The 21,397-nt window shown below is 49.8% G+C and overlaps 1 protein-coding gene across 6 annotated transcripts in view; it reads right to left on the bottom strand.

Moving 5' to 3' along the window:
* SLC6A2 (solute carrier family 6 member 2) overlaps positions 1–15,576 on the bottom strand; it is a 39,942-nt gene extending 24,366 nt beyond the window's left edge. The window contains exons 1-4 of one of the 6 annotated variants that reach the window (XM_032486340.1): positions 15,471–15,576; positions 14,641–14,964; positions 4,219–4,350; positions 2,118–2,355 (exon numbers count right to left, since the gene is read on the bottom strand). In XM_032486340.1, the coding sequence (XP_032342231.1) occupies positions 2,118–2,355; positions 4,219–4,350; positions 14,641–14,914 (644 nt within the window). In that variant the 5' untranslated portion in view covers positions 14,915–14,964; positions 15,471–15,576. Of the gene's footprint in view, positions 1–2,117; positions 2,356–4,218; positions 4,351–14,640; positions 14,965–15,372 lie in introns of those variants that run through there. The other 5 variants (XM_032486339.1, XM_032486341.1, XM_006172446.3 and 2 more) reach the window with 5 other exon arrangements.
* Between the last annotated feature and the right edge of the window lie 5,821 nt (positions 15,577–21,397).

The raw sequence follows: 21,397 nt of genomic DNA, 5'->3' as shown, positions 1-21,397 counted from the left end.
TAAAATTAAACAAAGAGTCTGCAAGAGACATATGCAGCCCACAAGGCCCCAAATATTTTCCTATCTAATCTTTCACTGGAAAGTTTTCCAACCACTCCTCTAGACCATGCGGACCGTGAGAGTGTGGTTCAAGTGGGATTTACCTGTCCTGCCCCACAGCTTGTAACAGGGACTTTCTGCTTATCTGCTGACACTTGTGTAGGGATTGCTAAAATGCAACCACCCCCACCTGAGGGCTAAAGACAAGAGATGCTACATCTTGGAAGGGGAGGGTATAGCTCAGTGGTAGGGGGCTTGCCTAGTATGCATGAGGTCCTGGGTTCAATGCCCAGTACTACCATTAAAAAAATAAATAATGACATACACAACCCCCCCCACACACACACACAAAAGATGCTACGTTCTGAAGAGACCACCATACAAACACTTGAAATTAGGTGGCTGGAAATACGTTGACTATCAGCAACCTGAAGGACATAAAAGGATGGAGTAGAGACTGAGAGGATTCAAGGGAGCAAAATAAATAGTGATGGTTATGAGTTAAAAACCACAGAAGAAAATAAATACCCATGAGCCCATACTGATATCAATGAATAAGTGAGTAAATGAACAGATGAATAAATAGGAGGAAAGGGACAAATTTTCCCTTCATTTTGGGGGAATGAAGGGACGAGAAATCACACTTAGACCAACACTATAGTAATAATCCTTGTTTGCAAGAATCATTGAAGGATGCTAAGAATTGTGGGCAAAGTATGATGAGAAACAAGATATTTACATAACCTCAAAGTAACTCCCCAGAAGACACTCACTAATTATGAAGAGAATAACGCCACCTCTGCATGGGAGGAAGCTGACAGATAGCACTTTAGCTGAGTGATTAAGGTCAACATTCCTAGCAATAGGAGCCTGGCATCAGGTACCCCCTGATATGACGCACCGAGAGAGGACACAACATCACCTCCAAGTTACTCTTGCCAAAAATATCTAACCTCAGTCTAACCTGGAGAAAACAATGACCAATCCACACCGAGGGCTAGTTTACAGAATAACTGGCCGGTGCGCTTCAAAAAAGTGTCAAGGGCGTGACACTCAAGGAAAGACCGAAGAACTCTCACAGACTGGAGGAGACTCAGGAGATGTGACAACTAAATGCCACATGGGGACTCTAGGCCGGATCCTGGACCAGCATAGGACATTAGTGGGAAAACTGGTGAATTTAAAACAAGTCTTTAGCAGGTGGGTTAACAGCATAACAATGTTAATTTTCTGGTTTCAGTCCTTGCACTGTGGGTGCATAAAGTGTCAACATTAGGGGAAGCTGGGAGAAGGGTCTTCAGGGCTCTCTGGACTACGTCTGCAACCTTTTTCTACGTCTAAAATGATCGCAACATAAAAAGGTTCTTTTTTTTTTTTTTTTTTAAAGATATTCTATCTTCTACCACCAGTCAGTGCCTCTCAGGCACCCATAGTCCAGATAATTTCTCTGAGCTGTAATAGCCGGGCTGCATCCACTTTCTAATTTGTACTCACAAACTCTAGCTACTTACACCCATGGAAGCCCCGGAGAGACAGCAGCACAGGGTGGACCAGATGACAGCTTGAGGATCAGACTGACTTGGGTTCAAGCTGCAGTTCCATCACCTGCCACCTGGGCCCCTAGATGTTCCCGTGGCCGATTTCATCAGTTCTTGTGACGCCTCCTCATAGAAGCCCTCCTTGACTACCTGAGCTAAAGCTCCTTTTCCCTCCACAATCACTGTGTACCACATGCCTGGTTTTAGTTCCTTAAGAGCACTTACACTTCCTAAAATGTGTTTTCTTCCCCAAAGGGCATGTTCACTCTGTAAAATCTTCTTGCTTCCTTACTTTTCTGCTAGTGTATTGCCTCCCCACCCCCACTCTGTGCCAGAACACAAGCTCCTCCAGCTTGTCCACGGCTGTACCCTCAGCTCCTAGCCAGGGTCAGGCCTGCGGTGGTGGCTCAGTACACATTACACACAACGACCAGCATGTCCCTCTCTTCTCTTGTGGTTTTCCTTAGCGTTTGGTTCAGGTCCTGCCCAGCATGGGTCTCTGTGTGCTTGTATGAATGGGACGAGAGGTCGATGACTTACTCATAAAACTCTGCTGCCGGTGTGAACTTGTACTTGGAGTACTTGGTGTGGTTGCCCAGCACGGAGCTGTTGAGGAGCTTGGGGTCGGTGCAGTTGGGGCTGTTCCAGGCGTGGCCACAGTCCGTCCAGGGCAGGTTGAGGGTGAAGGAGGAGAAGAGGTAGTAGAGTGACCAGGCGATGATGACATTGTAGTAGAAGCCAACATACAGGGCGATGAGGATCACAGCGTAGCCAACTCCTGGGCGGGGAGGCAGAGGGGGTCAGGTAGGGGCTTCCCCAGGCCCACCCCAGAGCCACCTCTCATGGGCAGCTGGCTCCAACTGCTGCACTACCCCATCCCCACAACTCTCTTTTTCTGCAGCAGATTGTCATAGCCTCATCTATTTCCCTTAGGCACCCACCACCCCTTTGCCTGAGGGCTCCCTCTTGCCACTGGAGCCCCTTCTGCCCACTCATCAGGCAGGGCAGAAGTGCCAGGACCCTAAAGTCCAGGGAGCAGCCGGGTCAGGTGTTGGAGTATAAACATCCCAGCTGCCCCGCCCCTTGGGTAGGATAACACTGAGATATGATAACATTCTCTCCCAGTGGGATTAAGCCCTTCGCCCATGGTGGAACTGGCTTATTGGCTGCCTCCCCTTCCCTATTTCCTACTGATGCTTCCTGGGATCACCTCCCAAAATAACTCCTTACACTGAAATCCTTGTCTCAGGACCTGCTTCTGAAGGACCCAGATAAGCAACCCCTGATCAGAGGTGTGTTCTTTGGGTCTTGCTTCATGTGCCAAGCTCACCTTCCTGAATGCATCAGAAGCCCCTTTAGAGCTAGTTTTATAGCTTTTGACTACAATAGACATATTTGGTTTTTTGCCTACACAGCTTTACTAAAGGAAGTAGCCTTAAGCAATTCTTAGCATGTGAGGTTTGGGTGAGGCTAATCCTTCCTTGATCTAGATGTAGGCACGTGACTGAGGTCTGACCAATCAGAATTCTCCTTTCCCACAGCCACAGTGATTGGCTGATAGTCGGGCATATGACTCAAGTCAAGCCAATGGGAGTCTTCTCTGTGACTTTTAATAAGCTATAAAGATATATAAGGTGCTTTTGTTTTTCTCATTATTAAACTTGGAAATTTTAATTCTTGTTGTTGGTGATGGCCATCTCTGCTAGCACTTGAGGAGAATGTGGCTGAGACAAATGTTAACACAGAAGAAAAGAGACTTGAAGTAGAGAGAGATTCCGAATAACATTATTCAAGCACTTGAATCAAGTTGTAACTGAAGCCAAAGAAATTCCTGGATTTTACTATAATACAAGCCAACAAAAATTCTCATTTATATTAAAGCCAGCTTGAGTGGTATTTCTGGAAAATTAGACAAATAAATCCTAACTAATACACACGTCTTATTAGCCTCTTGTACTAGCCTGTATCTACTAAGGACTGAGTACACAGGAAGTACTTAGGAGACATGTGCCAGCTAAGAGGCTCATAGAAGTCACACTGGACCTCATGGCTATTGGGGCCCAGTTCTCTAACCAGCACTTAAGAGACACTAATTTCTACTCCATGCCCTTCTCACAGCTGCAGAGGGACCAAGAAATGACAGTTGCTGTGGCCACTTTCTCCAGATGTGTTCTAAGTTTCAAATCCAAGTTGGCTTCATCTAATCTCCTGGCCGTAATCAATTAGTTATGCCTGTCATATTAAGGATTGTGAGGCAGTCATCCGGCTGAGGTTAAAAGATGTATGATCAATTTGTCATGTCTGCCATGGAAGCAAGAGGGGAGAATGGTGGTATGTGTGCCAGGTACTTTTGACACTTCTGTGAGTATTTCCCATTCAGGAAAACAGACTCCCTCTGGTCATTCAGCTGTAGAGCCCAGACTGGAATTCAGATTTCCAGACTTTCTAGGCTAACACTGTTCCTGACATACCAGATGCTCTCCATACAACTTTGAATGGTAAACACACTTGACCTTGACAGCACCTGTAAATCCCACAAGAGAGTTGGTCTCCCACAGATCCCACCTCTGGAGCAGATTCTCCAGGGGGCACATGGAAGTCTTTGAGAACCACCCTTGACTCCCCCAGACTCCTTCTTTACCTTTGAAGAATGGGCAGATCTTCCACACAGTGGCCGCCCCTTCCCGGTTGTACTGGCCCAGAGCCAGCTCCATGTAGAACAGGGGCATCCCAGCAATGATGAGGAAGAGGGTGTATGGGATCAGGAAGGCGCCTGGAGGACACAGAGGCACAGCGTGAGACCCTAGACCCTGCCCAGCCTGGACCTGCGCCTCAGAGTGTGTAGATAGATCCTGGCCAGAGCTGCAAGGTTCCTCATTTATCTGCTCACCCAGCCATTTCTCAACGGATGTTTTGTGGTAAGTAAATAGAGTGACACAGAGCAATTAATATACATTAACTATAACCATACTAATAAAAGTTACAGCAGTAGTCATAGTCATAATCATAGTAACAAGGTTCTGTGCTCAAGTTAGTAAAATCTGGGTTCATCAAAACTAAATAGGCTTGTTTCTTGCAGGATTCTCCCAAGCCTTCACACACAAGCACACACTGTGAAGCATCATGAGGATCCCAAATACAGTCTTTACCAAATTGATTTCAACTCAGCACCTTTTCTTTCATGAATCATCCCTCTGGGGAATGTCAGTCACCCCAAACCCTTCCTTTTATAAGGAAATTGCGACCAAAAAGGGAGAGACAGTGCCCAAGGTTACATATGATTGAGTTTTAATTTTGTTCGTATCTGTATCAGTTTAAAGTCACCTCAGGCTTTCCCAGACATGGCCTCGCTGGATTGTCCTTAGTCCCACAACAGCTCACAGGCATAACCAGAGAGGGTCATTATCTCCCTCTGGCGGAAACCGAAGGCAGAGAAGGGAGTCGAACTGGTTTTGTTTGCACTGCTGCTAAGTGACAGAAGCAGGAATCACATTCAGGTCTTCTAACCCATCAGGCTCACTCTCACAGAGTCGAGGCTGAAGGTAAATAATCACTGGAGCAAAGAGGCCAGAGGCTCAAGTCTCTGATCAGGGAAGCTGCCCACCTGGAATAGTGCAGAAGCTAGAGGGAGCCCTTGGCAATGGGCAGCAATATCCTTGGGAGAATTCTGGCAGAATTTGACACATCTGAGTTTCCGAGACAGGGCTCGGTATGCCCAGTAGCCTGGGGTGAGCTTAGCAGGCTCTGACGCTGTGAGGTGACTCACGGGGATACAAGCCACATCAGCCCAGGCTGCAAGCATGACCAAAGTAAAATGCCAGCTCCCCTCCCGCCACTGGCCTTTGGCTGAGTTGCCGTAACCTTGGAAACCAAACACCCTCTGACCTGCCCATGATAGCGAAGTATAGAAACCAGGAAATATTTAACGATGGTAACATTAGGCATATAACATTCCCTACCGTGTTCCAGGTACTTTCCAAGCAATGTCTCATTCCATCCTCACAACAACCTTAAAATGCAAAGATTACTACTACCTCCATTTTACAGCTGTGGAAACTAAGGCCCCAGGCTAGCAGAGAACTGTGGTAAATTCACATGCATTCAGGGTTAAACTCACCCAGCTACTCAGACTGTCAGGAAGCCCAGGGCTTTTAAGGACAAAGCAAGAAGCTTTGGCCTCAGGGCTCTGAGACCCAGGCAGCTGTTGCAGATGGACCAGCAGGGTGGGTGGTAGAGAAGAAAACACCAGAAAATGAGTACCTCCTACGTATCAAGCACAGCTCTGGACATCTGTGATCCCATTTGCCCTACACAGAAACCATCTGAGGTAGCAACTACTGTGCCCATTTTTCAGAGGAAGAAACTGAAGCTTGGAGAAATTAAGTGACTTGTCCAATCTCACCAACTAGTAAGTGATAGATCTGGCATTTGGGCCCAGGTCTGTCTGGCTCCAGAGCTCCAAGCCATTCCCAACATATTCTGCAGATTCCAGAATATCGCAGCCTAGATGAAGGATGAGTCTGAATAGTCTTGAGAGAGGGTGTTCTGAAACCAGGAATCTGGGGCCAGCTGAGCCACCTGGTCTGTTGGTCATGGGCTGGTCCAACCCTCCAGCCCCTGTTCCAGGCTGGGCTTCTTTGAAATGACCACATGGCAACCTCCCTTTTCCTTTCCTCATTTCTTGCTTTCAATCTCCACCCTTTTCTTTCCCCACCCAGAGAGGGCTAGTCTGGGACCAGAACCCACATTTGTCCACATTGCTGATAGCAATGCTGGTGATGCTGATGGAGGCCACAGTGGTGGTGGTGGTGACGGTGGAGTTGGTAAAAGTAACAAGTACCCTTTATTGAGCATCCGTTATATGCTAAGCCACACGCTAAGCTTTTGCATAATTATTCCTTTAAAACTATCCCCAAGAGATAACTACTACCCACCTCATTTAAAAGATGAGGAAACTGAGGCTTAGAAAGGCTGAGTTGCTTGTCCAAACTGGTAAGTATGCAGCACGGCTTCACATCTGTTCTTTGTTTTTTGTTTTGTTTTGTTTTTTGTTTTTTTGGTTTTTTTTAATCCTTTGGTGATGGAGAGGAGGTAATTTTTTTTTTTAATTTAATGGAGGTACTGGGGGTTGAACCCCGGACCTCATGCATGCTAAACATGTATTCTACCACTAAGCTATACCTTCCCCCCTGGGGCGTCACATCTGGATCCATCTGAGCCCCACTCTGCCTTGTGGCCACCTGCTACTGCCCTTGGGGGCCCGGAGTCAGAGAGTAAGGGAAATAGATGGGCGTATTAAAATGTTTAATGGGCCTGAAGACTGAAGTCAGTGGCCCAAGGGACAATGGGGAAGGGAGAAGCCAGGGGTCATGGCTCAGATCTTGGCACTGTGGTGTGCTGCTGGTAACAAGATTTTTTTTTCTACAACCAGAGGAAAGAGCGACACCAGCTAGTTACCCAGACATCTCACGTTGGCCAGTTTTCTCAACTCTCAACCTCTGGGTGGTAGTGCCAGCAGGTAGGTAAATTGCCCAGTTTGAGATTCAATTTTGTGCTGGCTGGGAGTCCCAGGGAGGGGAGGAGAGGAAAGATGACGTATCTGCACAAACCCAAGACTCTTCCAAGGGTGTCTCATGTGGGCCAGGCAAAACTGCAAGAGGAAACAGACTGAGAGCACTCAAGAATGATGGAATGGCTGAGTATGAATGAAAAGCAGAAAGCTGCCCAGTGGCCAGTGCCTTATTCTAACAGAGGACATCGACCAGTGAGCTGGCCCAGGCCCTCTTGCACAAAGATCTGGAGGAAGCCAGGGCAAATCTAAAGAGTCAGAAGGTGATTTCGGGGATGCCTGAGGTCAGCTGAGGAAGCCTCTGGTAGAAACAGCCCTGTAGCAGCTTCTGGGAAACTGAGGCTGGTTGCAAACTTCCTAGAAGGTACTGCCCTGTAAAGCCCGTAACTGCCACATCCCCCCTGCCCCGCCTCATCTCCATGCATGGCGTGTGCTAGCTGCAACCAGCCTCACCCAGAACCTCAGAACTGAGAACCTCTGGGGCCACCAGCCCAGAATCCTGGCTCGGGAATGCTCTGGCTGTGCAGGTGCTGGGAATTTTCTAGGCAAGGAGTGTCTTTGTTCTAATGAAGCCACTCTTTGTGGGCTTCTGGATGGGTCACCAGAAAGATCAAGCCATGATTAAACCCCCAGGGAGGGAGGAGGGACTGGAGATTGAGTTAATACTCATCATGCCTATGAGAGGAGACTTCATAAAAATCCCTAATACATGGTGTTTGGAGAGCTTCTGGATTTTGATGACCCGGTGAGACCCCCCATCTCCATGGGAACAGAGGCTTCTATACTCAGGACCCTTCCACATCTCACCTGATTTACTTCTTCCCCCGGCCGTTTATCTGCATCCTTTATGATACCCTTTATAACAAACTGGGAAATGTAAATGTTTCCCTGAGTTCTGTGAGCTGTCACAGGAAATAATCAAATCTGAAGACAGCATCATGGGAACCCCTGATTATAGCTGGTTGGTCAGAAGCATAGGTGACATCTTGACACGTGACTGGCCTCTGAAGTGGGAGAGTTCCTGGGAGACTGAGCCCTTAATCTGTGGGGTCTGCACCAACTCCAGGTAGACAGTATCAGAATTGATTGTTAGGACACCCAGCTGGTGTCCCAAAAGTTGGAGAATTGGTCAGTGTTGGGAAAACTCCTACACTTTCGGGGTCAGAAGAGTGTAGAGTGTGTACAAAAATAGTTTTTTCTCTTGCCTCTTGCCTGGATCTAAGACAATCCTGGCTCCCCCAGCCCTGCTACTTCTGACTATGTGACCTTGAGCCAATGTGCCTTCTCTGAGCCTTTGTTCCCCTGCATCCCCTTCATAAAAGGGGATCATACCTGCATCACTGTTTGCTGTGGTAATTAGAGAGAATGGAGGTGAAGTCTGTGGCACTTGGTGCTCTGTAAATGGGAATCACGTCCTGCCACCACACACAAGGGCAGCTGGGACCTGCCTCCGTAAACTGGGAACCATGAGCACAGGATGTGCGCCCATGTGGTGGAGGGTGGCCGGGTCCTTGGCGGAGCGCAGCACAGAGGCTAGAGGGACAGGACTCTGGGGCAGTCTCTTGGGCAACTCATGTCCCCGTCCCAAGTGAGGCTGGCTACTCCTCCTCGTGTCCAAACATGACCGCTGACCATGAGCAAGTGCGGGGGCAAGGATTCCCGTAGGCCACAGGCAGCCCCATGAGCAAACAGGGCTCCGGATTCCCCTTCAAGAAGGAAGGACCTGCTCCCCTGCCATGGGGACCACTCAGCCCCCACTGAGCCCTTTGGGAACTGTCCCTGCCAAAGACAGCGGCCTCGCCCAAGGCCACAGCCCCTTCCCAGGGCAGCTGGCATCCAATGACCGATGGAGTCTGGGGCATATAGTCCTGGCCACCTCACCCCAGTTCAGGACCAATCTCAAGGACTTCATGGTCACTGAGGGTTTGCTCAAGCCGGCCGCCCAACCTCTCTGTCTGGCCAGGGCCTTTTCCTCCCCTTCCCTGAATCCCTCCCCCTGTGGCCTCCACCTACTGCCTTCTTTCTGTCCTTTGTAGCATGGAGAACAAAACAAAGCAGACTTTTCCAGAGCATTGGGAGCCAGGTGTAGGGTCCCCCTCTGAGTCTTTGTCATTGGCCTGTGGCCATTTCTGTAAAGAAACACACCTGTTTCTAAAAGAACCCAAGCTCAGACCATTCAAGTCTGTCAACACAGAGAGACCCTCTGCCTTGGGGAGGGGAGCTGAGCCACATGGTGTCAACTGGTGTCTCTCCACCCTAAGATCAAGCTTGTCCTTGGAGCCCTCAGTGACCACAATGGGGCTCTGCCCACTAGCCTCGGGGTCCCTGGAACCTTTGCCCAAAGAAGCCTTGCACCTCTTCCCAGGCACGTTACTGAGACCAGCCAAGACCATCTATACAAGCCCCTGTGTAAGTTCCTGCTGTTCCAAGATGGGATTCTACACAAAATGATGAGAACTGGCTTTTTTTTTTTGCCCCACAAGGGGTTGCTCCCTCCTCTTCATTTTGGGTCTTCCTAGCTGACCTCTGGGTCTCCTCTGAGACTGTGTCAGTCCCAGCCAGGAAGGAAACACGCCCACTCCCCTGGTAGATTAAACCCGGCTCCTCTAAGGAGGTCAGTGGGGGTGGGATTTGGGGAAATCAGAGTTGAGGCTACCCTTCCTCCTGGGACAACTCTCCCTCCGCTGTCGGCTTTGCAGGATCTGACTGGATTCTTCCTCATGAAGTTTCTTGAAGGTTCTGGGTTCCCATCTCCTCCATCCTGGCCAATTTAAGAGGAACAAATTTTGGGGTGTTTGGGATGGTAAGAACTATATTATAGAAGGAAATATTACCCACAAAGATCAGAATGGAACTTCACCTCCTTGATTTGAGATATAATACCTCCAATAATAGAATCTAACATAACTTGTAGGCTATCCACAATAGACTATGAGTTCCCTAAAGGCAAGGATTGCCTTGTGCTCCTCTCTGTGTTCCTGGCATATGATGGGCATTAATAAACTTTTTTTTTTGCTAAATAAATGGATCCTGGCAGTGACTCACAGAGGATGTAGCTAATGAAAGCCCCGGGGCCTTTCTCCACTTGTGCTGTGGCCTAATCCTTACTTAGGCACACAGGCTAGGCAGTTGGGTTTGGGACCGCAGGGCAGGATGTAACATTTATCCTTATGAAATCCCATCTTGATGGGCACAGCCCCTCAAGATCTTTTTGGCCAGCTCAGAGCAATGGGCCAAATCATGCTGGTAACTCCAGATCACGGTCTCAGCTCCAGCCCCTGATGAACGCCTCTCTCCTGCAAACTTGCTAGCTGGAAGGCTAAACCAGCTGGCTGGCTCCTCTGCATCTGACCTGAACAGCAAGCTCAGGGTCCAGACGGCCCCCTGCAGCCAGGCCCAATGTGAGGGCTCTGAGTTTGCCAACTCCTGCCCTTTCTACCAGCCGCCACCTCGTATCTGGCCTCAAGAACCCCTAATATTTTGGCCAAGAGGATTCCCAGAGGCCTGTGGGCACCTGAGACCCTGAGCTACTTGCTGAAGGAAGGGAACCCCATTTGGGACCCAGAACCACAGATCTCATGGGACCCCATACAGGAAGGTTAACCCCCATCTTCCAGGTGGGGAAACTAAAGTGGGATAAGGTTAGGCTGTCCGAAACCCAAGACCCAAGCCTGACTACTTTCCAGCCTTAGATCCCCTTAACAACCTCCTCTTAGAGTCAGTTCTGCTCCCACCAGAATCAGGACCCTGTCCTACTCTTGGTTCTAGCCTGTGTCTAGCAGTTCAAAGCCACTGAACAATAAACATAACAGTAACAACTTCATTTATTGAGCCCACACTATGTGCCAGGCACTGTTGTGAGTGCTTTGCTTTTATTATCTCTAATGTCGTGTCGCCCTACAGGAAGATGCTTCCTTTTCTGCACAAGGAAGCTAAAGCCCCTGGGAGGACGAGTGACTTGTCCAAGGCCACATTTCTGGGAAATGTCAGACTCAGATTCACACTCAGTTCTGTCTGAACCTAAAGGCCATGCCTCTCTGATCAGCCGGACACATCTCAAACAGAAGCCATCATTTACAAAGGATAATTCACAGTGGCCTCTTCCCTGGCAGGGAGGCAGACACGGGGACCCAATCCATCTGTCCATTCCTCCCCAGAGACCAGCACAGGCCAGGTCCAAGACGACAGGAGCAGAGGGACAATCTAGGGACACCGGAAAGACCCCTACTGCCCGACACTACCTCCCTGTTTGAGAAGGTTCTGAACAAAGCCTTGGAATTTCCAAGAGTGGTTCTCCCCACCAGAAGCCACCTGCATCCGTGCATCCCAGCAGCTGGCTTATGGGAAAATGTTCAGACAGGCTGATCTTTCCCAGGAATTCATTCAGAAAATATTAGCCGGGGGCCTAAATGATTGGCACCTCTATCATTTCAAAACCTCCTCCAATCTGGGCCAGTGTGAACAGCTGGACTTGGAGGTTACCATGTTAATACTGGCACCAGAAGAGCACACAGGCTATCAAATAACAGGGCGTGTAAGTCCTGGCTTGGGTGCAGTGCTGAGCCAGGGCACTGAGAGGGACGGATCTTGGGGGTCATCCAAGCTCACCTCCAGCTGTAGCAGGGAATTTGAGCTCAGAGAGAGTGACAGAGATGGGATTTGAACTCGGGTCTTTTGGCTGCTTCTCCAATTACAGGCTATCCACCTGCCAACCTGCTTGCCCATCTCTGGGGCTAGCTTTATAGTTGCTGGATGAGGCTTGATCCACAGGGAGCAGCCAGGAGGTCTCAGCAGAGACAAAGACCGGAAGGGGCCAGCCGAGCATCCCCTGGAGGCCTGAGAAGAAAGTTGGAATAGGAGCTGCCTCGGACTCTGAGATGCAGGGCTGTACTGCTCCACTGTGCCAATCATGAACATCTCAGCCAGAAACAGAAATTCACTGGTATAACTTCCCTACCCGTAGCCAGCTAAGCAAGGTCTCCATAGCCTGGTCCCAACTTGCCTTTCCACCCTTACCTCTCCCAGCTTGCCCTTCAGCCAGCCTGCACTCCCGGTTTCTCAGATGCTCCCACCTACGTTCTCAGCTAGAATACCTCCTCCCTACCCCAGGTTTGCTCGTGCCCCACCCATCCCAAGGAGCTGAGCGCCAACCACAACCCATCTCTCCTCTGAGTCCTTCTCAAGCAGCCCCTCCTCAGGCCTTTAGAGCACGTGACACTTCTCCCATCCATTCCCCACATCTTCCTAAAGATGTGGCATAAGAAGCAGCTGCTACCTTTACTAAGGCTGGACTTCATGCCAGACCCTCCATGGGTATGATCGCATTTAGTCCTCACAGCAGCGCTCGGAGTTGAACACCACTATTTCCACTTGACAGATGAGGAAACTGAGAGATGCCCAATGTCACAGAGCCAGAATCTGGAACCCAGGACTCCACAGCCACAGCTCCCCATCTCTAGGTGCCAACCCCACCCACCACCAGCACATGCTGCCTCACTTTGTTCCTGCTCTGCCTGGATAGGCATTAGGTCTCTGAAGGTTTGGACCATTTCATTAATTTATTCATTCAATAGATGTTTGTAAGGAGAACTTCTATCACATTCCCAGGATCTAGGCCTTATCTTGGGCATTAGACATCCAGAGATGATAAAACCGCAGTCCCTACTCTCAGTGTGCCCCAGTCTGTTTGGACGACAGACCCACAAAGAGACAAATTACCAAATGACTCGGGATGGGTGATGTGCAGGGCTAGCAAGCCTAGGAGAGGGAGCTTCTGACCAGCTTCGCCTCAACACTGGAACATGTGACAAATCTGCTGTGTTTTGTGCCCTGGGTGCCTGGGACAGGTCACCTTGTATACAGCAGGCACTCTCAGTTGGTGGTGATGACCAAGTGAGCACACAGTGTCAGTGAAAGCCCTGGAATATCCATCTAGCTGATGTGTCCAGCTGGCCATCTGGGGTGCTTTTAGTTTCGACAAACACTTATAACAACAGAAATGACAGTGTAGCAGCGTGACAACGAAGCCCTTAGGTGACTAAAGCTCCTGACAGGCAGAAGTGGTGGTTAATACATCTAAGTGACCCCTGCAGAGCCCAGCACTGTGCCTCATGCAGAGAAGAACCCAATAAATATTGCTGATTAATGATAGCCCCTTCTGCTGTCTAGGGACACATAACCTTGGACAGTCATGGAGGACATGTTAGATGGAGTGTTCTAGGTTCTCTCAATCTGTCTTTCATTCCTCATCTCTTTGTCTGCTAAAAGGACAGAACATCTGCATTTCTTCTCTCCTTGGATCCAAAGGGCCAGGAGCCTTAAACCTGACCAGGACCTTTAAGAAGGGGCAGCAGCCAAACAACGAAAAGTTTCCCCTCTGGATTGTCTGTTTCCCATGCCTCACCCAAAGCAAATGTCCAGAGTACATACCGAAGCAAATAGGTGGGTCCAGACACTAAGGGACTAGGTCATGAGCTTTCCCTTTACCCAGCCCCAAACCCTCATCCTGCCTCCCTCTGACGCCCTGGAGTCCTGAGCCAGAGCCCTGCCAGGCAGATGGCCCCATGGATAGAGAAAGGTTTCCAGAGTGGGGGCCCCCTTTGCCAACTTCTTCTTCTAGGTCATTTTCCCTGAGTTCCTTACAGGGTACTCCTGAGCTCATCCCAGCAAAAAGGGGTAGTTTGGGCAAAAGCTCTCAGGAAGGAGTTAGGGCTTAGGACCCAGTATCTTGCCCCCTGAGCTGCTTTGCCCAGGACTCTGCCCCGACGGGGCTGTAGTTGATCTCTAGGCTCTCATTCCAGGGCAGGTGGGATTCGGGTCACCCAGCAGAGGGAGGCAGGAGAGAGGCTGGCTCTTGCACTGGAGTCTCCTCCAGGGTGGACTAGGGTCCTGGGGCCAGGACCCCAGGAGGCAGAGGTTTCATCCCAATCAACCAGGCCTCCTGCCTCAAGGACCCAGCCAGCTAGGGTACCTCTGACCCAATCCCACCTAGGCTGTGCGCCCTGGCCCCTCCGGCCAAACAACCACGAACTTGAGAATGGAGTTCTCTCTACCACCGGCTTCTCTTTGCGTGTCTCTGTTCCAGGGTGTCTGTCCCTCAAAGCGCAGGGCCTCCCAAGTGTCTTCAGGGAACTCAAGTCCTCTATCGGAGTGCTGGGGTTAGAGTCACCGTGTGCCTGACTGTCACATCTCATACACTTCTGGCGCCCCTTCAAGAGCTCTCCAGATATACACCTCCTTTCCTGGGGACCATCAAAAGGTCAGGGTTCTTCACCCAACCTGGTGCCCTGGATTCTGTACAAGGTCATGCCTCGATTTCCCTCTTCCACAGGGGACTCCAATCCTTCATCCGTGAGCCCTGTCCTATCCCTTCCTGTGCCCCAGACTTGCCCTTCTGCCTCCTCTTCTCCGATGTATATCCCAGCTCCTCTCCCGGCCACCACTGCGGACCGCTAGCCTCCCAAGTCCAAACCCGCAGCCCATCATGGGGCTCACCGCCGCCGTTCTTGTAGCAGAGATAGGGGAAGCGCCACACGTTGGCCAGGTCTACCGCGAAGCCGACCACCGACAGCAGGAAGTCGATTTTCTTGCCCCAGGTCTCCCGGGGCTGCTCATCGCCGTCGCGGGACGCCAGGAGGCACTGGACGCCGTTGCGCTCTTTCACCACCAAGACTTCCGCAGCTTTGCGCTTTCGCGGGGGCTGCTCTGACCCCGGGCCCGCCCCGCTGTTCTCCGGCTGCACCTGCGGGTTCATCCGCGCCAGAAGCATGGGTGCGGCTGGCGAGGGACGTCAGCTGTACTGGGAGCACGCCGAGTCTGCTGGAATCAAAGAAAAAGATGTGGTCACTGGGCCTTTCTGCCCTGCCTGCGCCTCCTGAGACCTCCCAGGAGCGCCGGGACGCTGTGGTCGGCGCGCTCTGAGCAGACGCAGAGTTCCCAGAAAAGGGCGCACGTCTGTTGGAAAAATTTGGAGGCAGAGGTAGTGGCGCGCCAGACTGGGACAGAACTTAGGTGGAGACAGCCCCGGCCGCGCTGGGGACCCTGCTTGGGACCCTGCAACTCTTCCCTCATTAGCCCGCTCCCGCTCGCCCCAAACGGAGGGGTTTGGACACGCCGAGGCCGAGGTTTCACGAGGCGGTGACCTGGCCCAGGGCAGCAGGCTACCCCTACCCTCAGCTCGGGTCTGCGCCACCTCCAGCAGTCCCAGGAGTCTCCCCGGACACTTACACCCCTGCATTTCAAACTCGCTGGCACCCTAGCTTTGCACATCTCAGCCTGGGTCTCCCTGCACAGCTAGCCCGGTCCCGCGCGCAGGACGCACTCACGTGTCCGGCGGCGACGGGATCCCGGGTGCCGTGCGCCCTGCCTTCCTGCCCCGGACCCGCCTCGCCTCCCCAGGCTGTGGGGCGCGGGCTGGGGCTGGACTCCGCCGCGTGGCGCTCGGGCGCGGCGGAAGGAGCGCAGAAAGCGCGGGGCGGCCGGCGGGGCGCGGGCTGGCTGGTTCTGACCTCGCCGGGCGGAGGCTGGGCTGGTAATGTAGCCTGCGCCCCAGGTAACGCGCCGATTGCATTAACCCAGCGCCGAGCCCGCTTGGTCTGGAGCCTGTTAGCGCTAATGGAGACTGACAGCGCGGCCGGGGATGGGCAGGGGCGGGGGCGCGGCGCGGGCTCAGGGGACAGTGGGAGCCCCGCTCCCCGCGACTCGAGGGACCTGGGCGCCCATTCCCTTTCCAGCACGCACTGGGACACCAGACTCAGCTCCCGGGGACACCAGGCTCTGACCTCCCACCACAGGAAGAGAACGAGACTCTCAGAACTGGGACCTCAGTCGCGTTTGAGAGGGGACCGGGAAGGGACCGGGGAGAGCAATGACAGTTCAGTACCAGCTCTATCATCCGCAGCAGGCCACTTAAACTGCCTGGCCAAAGTTTCTCCGTCAACAAAATGGGAATGTTCTGTTCAGTGCTTAGGACGGCAAACTGATGACTGGCGAACCATCGGTGGGTTTTGGTGAGCTGGCTCAAATTAAAAGGTCGCAACCCAGCACTTATTCCGGCATATGTTTGTTACGGGCAAGTCGCAAGGCATTTGAGGTTGTGACCCCTGTTGTATGAGGCTTAAAATTGCTACTCATTCGCTTATTTATTCATTCATGCCCCACTTTGTTCAAGTGTTCTTACATGTGCCTATTATGTGCCAAGCACTGTTCTAGGTTTTGGGATACATTAGTGGGCAACTGACTCAAAAATCCCTGATGTGATGGCATTTACAATCAGGGGGACTCAGGGAAAAACAAGAAACATAACAAATACATTATTATGTGGTATATCAGAATGTGATCTGTACTATGGGGTAAAAGTCAAGCAAGCTGAGGGGATGGGGAGTGCTGTGTGTGGGGAGGGTGCAGCTACAGTTCGACCAGGGAATTTGAGAAGAGACAGTGAAACAGGTAAAGGAAAGAGTCATTTGGACCTGGTATTCATTCATTCATTTACCTATTGGTTAATTTATTCATTCATCAAGCAGAGGCTGATCACCTGCTATATGCCTGATCAGTGCTGGCTAGTGGAGCTATGGAGGTAGTCCTTGCCTTCAAGGAGCTCTCAGTCCAGTGTGTAAAGAGTCCATCACAACCGGTTGTGGTCAGGATTAGTTGTGACCACAGGGGTGTGGAAATTGAGTGTGGCTGAATTAGCAAGTAAGGGGTGGGGTGGTGATCCAGGAGGGCTTAATACAAGTGACAGCACTGAAGTAAGAAAGATAGGTAGGTACACTGACCTTTCTGTTCTTTAAACATTCCAAGCTCAAACCCACCCCAGGACCTTTACACTTGCTGTTTCTGCTGCCTAAGTTGTTCAGGTCTCAGCTCAGTGGTCCTTTTCTGACCGCTCAAATTGAAAGTATACCCTTGCTCTCTCTCACATCACCCTATCACCCTATTTTATTCCTTTCATTACATCACTAATCCAGATTTATCTATGTGTTTATTGTATGTCTCCTCTTGGGTGGCATATAAGCTCCATGAAGGCAGGGACCTTGGCTGTCCTACACACTGCTATATTCCTAACATCTGGAACACACTAGAGCATCAATTATGTTAGGCAAATGAATTAATGGTGGTGCATGGGGTTGTTTAGAGCATCTCCATCAGAGCGGCCAGTATGACAGATGTCGTCTGTGGAGGATGCAGAGAGAAGGGAAAGGGAAGACTAGTGGGGTGGTGGATCTGCCTGGACTTTTGGAGGCTGATGGTTGGAGGCAGAAGATCAAGGAAAGGATTGAGCAGAGGTTTCAGGAGAAAAGCCTGGAACTACACCCATCAAGGATGTTCGTCTCCTCTGACCCGTGCACCATTTTGACAAGCCTGTGAGGAAAGCACGAATGTAATCATCTTTCCATTTTGGGGGTCAAGAAACTGTGGCTCTGAGGTCTCAGAGGTTGGAGGTGACAGAGTTGAAGTGAGAACCCAGGTCTCCCAGCTCCCAGCCCCTGTCTTCTCCACCAGCTTATGGATGGAGGCACTCAGAATCTCTCTAGGAGTCACGTTCCCCTCCTCTCTTCTACCTCATATCCCATCCATCTGGTCCTGAGAATTCCACCTTTAAATGCCCTACAAACTCCCACCATCCCATGGCTGCAGCATCCCCACACAGGGTCCCCACCCATCCATCACCTTTCACTGCAGCAGCCTCCTGGCTGGTCACCCCATGCCCAGTATCTTTCCAGCCACATGATAGTCACCAGCTGCCAGAGCCTTTTCTAAAACTCAAGTCTGATCACCTCACTCTCCTGCCTAAAACTCCTCTAAGAGACAACACGTCAACGTGATTTAATTAACCCTGGATTTGAGGTAATTCAATTTTCTCCTTTATACTTCTCTTCATCTGCCAACTTTTCTTCAATGGGCATTTGATACTTCTGCAATCAGAAAAAAATAACCCATAATTTCTTAAAATCTTCCAACCTTTCTAAGATAATATCTACATACCTTCAACAGTACAGACAAGACTCTGCCTGTCTGTTTACCCACATCTCTTGCTATTCTAATTCTCTCCTCATTGTCCCTGAAATTCCTTTCCTATCTCCAAAATATGCTTTATTCTTCAGCAATGTGAGAGATACTCAACTATTAGTGGTTCCTCGGGGACCTGGTGCCTTTTTACACCTCTAGATTTTTTTTTTTTTTACACCTCTAGATTTTTAAATAGCCTTTCCATCTTCCTCTTGTCTACCTGGAGAACTCCTATTCATCCTTTAAAACCTCAGATGTCACCTCCACTGTAAAGCCTTCCCTGATAACCACCTCCCACAACAGAGTAAACGCCTCCTTTATACTGCTTTGTATATTTGTCTAGTACTTTATCTGTGTGACTTCCCCATCAGGGATGAGGACAGTGCCTGATCTATCCTGTTACGCAGCTTGCGCTCCAGAAATATGTACAAAACAGAACTAGGAGAGATCTCAATCGCTGGTTTGGTTTGGTGTCTTTGGTTGGGGTTTTTTAATGTTGGATCCTTCCGGAACTAGAACCTGAAACAAAAATTTGAATTCAAGTAGTTTATTTAGGAGGCAATCCTGGAAGCACTGACAGAGAGGTGGGGAGGTAAGAAAGGAAAGGAAACCAGTTGAGGGAACATTAAGGAGCAGTTATGGTTGTGGGCAGCTGGTGTTCAGTCCTGCTGGGAACCTCTTGAAGACAGCATTGATCTTGCCTCAGAGCCGTCCCCCCACCCCCCACTCCCAGGATGCTCCCAGGATGCTAACGTTCCAGCATTTCCAGCCTGCCTGGTGGGCTGAGCAAACTCCCATGAGAGTCCCAGGTACTGGCAGTAGGAAGCTGGTGGGCTGGGTCTGCGTTGGCAGGAAAACTAGGCGTCAAGGGGTGTGGGTGGGGCGCTGGAAGCGTTTGCTACAGGGATGGAGGGAAGCCCTCCCCATGCACATCATGGGTGCCAATCAGCAAATCCTGAGAGTGCCACCTTGTGGTTTCAGAGACTTCTGGAGGACAGCAGTTTGGACACTAGCCTGGGTCTGGGCTGAAGGGGAAGGTGTCTCTCTCCATCTCTGGCCCCAGACTCCCTGCCCTCAGTTCCAAGAGCCATGGGGCCATGTGGCTTCTCTCTGTGCTCTGCATCCTACCCTTCCAGGTGGCCTGAGGGCCAGGCGGCGGAGCATTATCAGAGCTAACGTGATCCCTGGGGAGGCGTCACTTCCACTTACCATGGCACTTGGTGACACAGGCCATGGGCACGAGGCTGGTGCTGTCAGTCCAGCTCTGGTCATCTCCCCAAGGACACCAAGACCCTGACACACAAAGGCTAGTCTGGAGGATATTTGGAATCCAGAAGACTGGGTCCTGGAAGTGTCCGGAGGATACTATCCGAACCTGCAACTCCATTGCCCTGAAGGGGAAACTAAGGCCAGAGAGGAGGAGAGGTTCGCCCATATATTCCTCCTTTCATCCTTCTCTCTCTCCATCCCTCCCTCACTCCTTTTCCCCCTTCTTTCTCTTTTCCACTTATTTGTGTGTGTGTGTGTGTGTGTGTGTGTGGTTTTTTATTTTTTTCTTTCTTTCTATCAGGGCCTTGGACCTCTGTCCTTGCCATGACCTGTCCTGGGTCGTCGGTCACTGGTATAGGTTACACTGCATTTACAGATAACAAAAAGTGCCCTCAATAAAAGACTCCTATGATTTGTTTCTGGGCTCTTCATTCTGCTCCATTGGTCTGTTTTCTGTGTCCAGGCAAGACCACGTTGTCGGAATGAACACTGCTTTCCAGGTACGAGCTTTCAGTCATAAGATGACTCAGTTCTGGGGATGTAAAATATAGCATGGTGACTACAGCCAGCAACAAACACTCTATCGTATGTTTGAAATTTGCAGAGAGTAGATCTTCTCTGTGTCACCACACACACAAAAGGTAACCATGTTGGGTGATGGATGTGTTAATTAACTTAATTATGGTAACCACAGCACAGCGTATCTGTATATCAAATTATAACATCATACACTTTAAATATACACAATTTTTTGGTAAATTATACCCCAATAAAGCTGGAAAAACAAACAACATTGCCTAATAGTAATTATTCCTATTGGATGGGGCAAGACTCTCCAGCTCTTTTTCTCTGGAATTGTCTTGGCAATGCTCTTCCCTACAAATTTCAGAATCAGCCTACTGAGTTCCATGAAAAATCCCATTGGAATTTCACCTGTGATTACATTGAATCTATAGATCAATTTGGGGAGAATTGACTTTTTTTTTTTAATGGTATTCAGCCTTCTTATCCAAGAAAACAGGACTTTTCTGTTGTGTATCTTTAATGTACACAGTATTTAAAATGGAGTTTTAGGGGACTTGCAGATCCTTGCACAGACTCCATCTCCAAATCCCTGATATCACTGCCCACTAGTGTCTGTGCTCTTTTCTTTTTCCCAGTGGTGTCACCAGTACTACACATGGACCCAAATGATTCTTTCAGCTACTTTCCCTCCCACTTCCCACGTGTCTCTCTGGCCATCTGATATCTATTCCTAGAAAACTTACCAAGTTAAGCTTTCTCTGCGGACTGAAGAGGCAGAATGGCTAAAAGCATGAATTTAGGAGCCATATTGTATGAATTTGAATCCTGGCTCCAGACTTACTATCTGTGAAATCTTGGCCAAGTTCCGCTACTCCTCCCGTGTCTCAGTTTCCTCATCTGTAAAATGGGTAAAATGGTGATAAGAAATAGGACTTACCCCATCCCATAGCTTGTTGAGAGGATTAAATGAATAAATACATGTAAAGCACTTATAACAGTGGTACAGCATACATGTTACTTCTTGCTATTGTTTCAAAAAGTTTAATATCTCCATGTCTGTGGGAGGCAGGGATCTTCGGAATTTTTAGCTAGGTTTATCTGACTTCAAATATAGATTTGTATAACAACTATGAGTGTGGAATTGGAGTTTTTAAAAAGCTGGATGGGTTCAAAACCTTATTTCACCATTTACCTGCTGGGTGACTTTGGTTTCTGAGCCTCAGTTTTCCCACCTGTAAATTGGGTATAACACACCTGTTAAATTAGACCATCAATGGGAAAGACTTGGATGATACTCATAGGAAGGGATTCCTTTGTCAAGGCTTCATGTTGTCAGTTGCATTCACATCCTTGAAGGTCATCTGTTTCTTGCTAGAGTTCTGTTGCCTCTTTTCCTCTTTTCCAGCTCCTGCTAATCTAGCAGATTGTTCAAAGTGCAGATTCCTGG

This window comes from Camelus ferus, chromosome 9, assembly GCF_009834535.1.
Source record: "Camelus ferus isolate YT-003-E chromosome 9, BCGSAC_Cfer_1.0, whole genome shotgun sequence".
NCBI classification, from domain to species: Eukaryota; Metazoa; Chordata; class Mammalia; order Artiodactyla; family Camelidae; genus Camelus; species Camelus ferus.
This window is presented reverse-complemented; position numbering and strand designations above follow the sequence as displayed.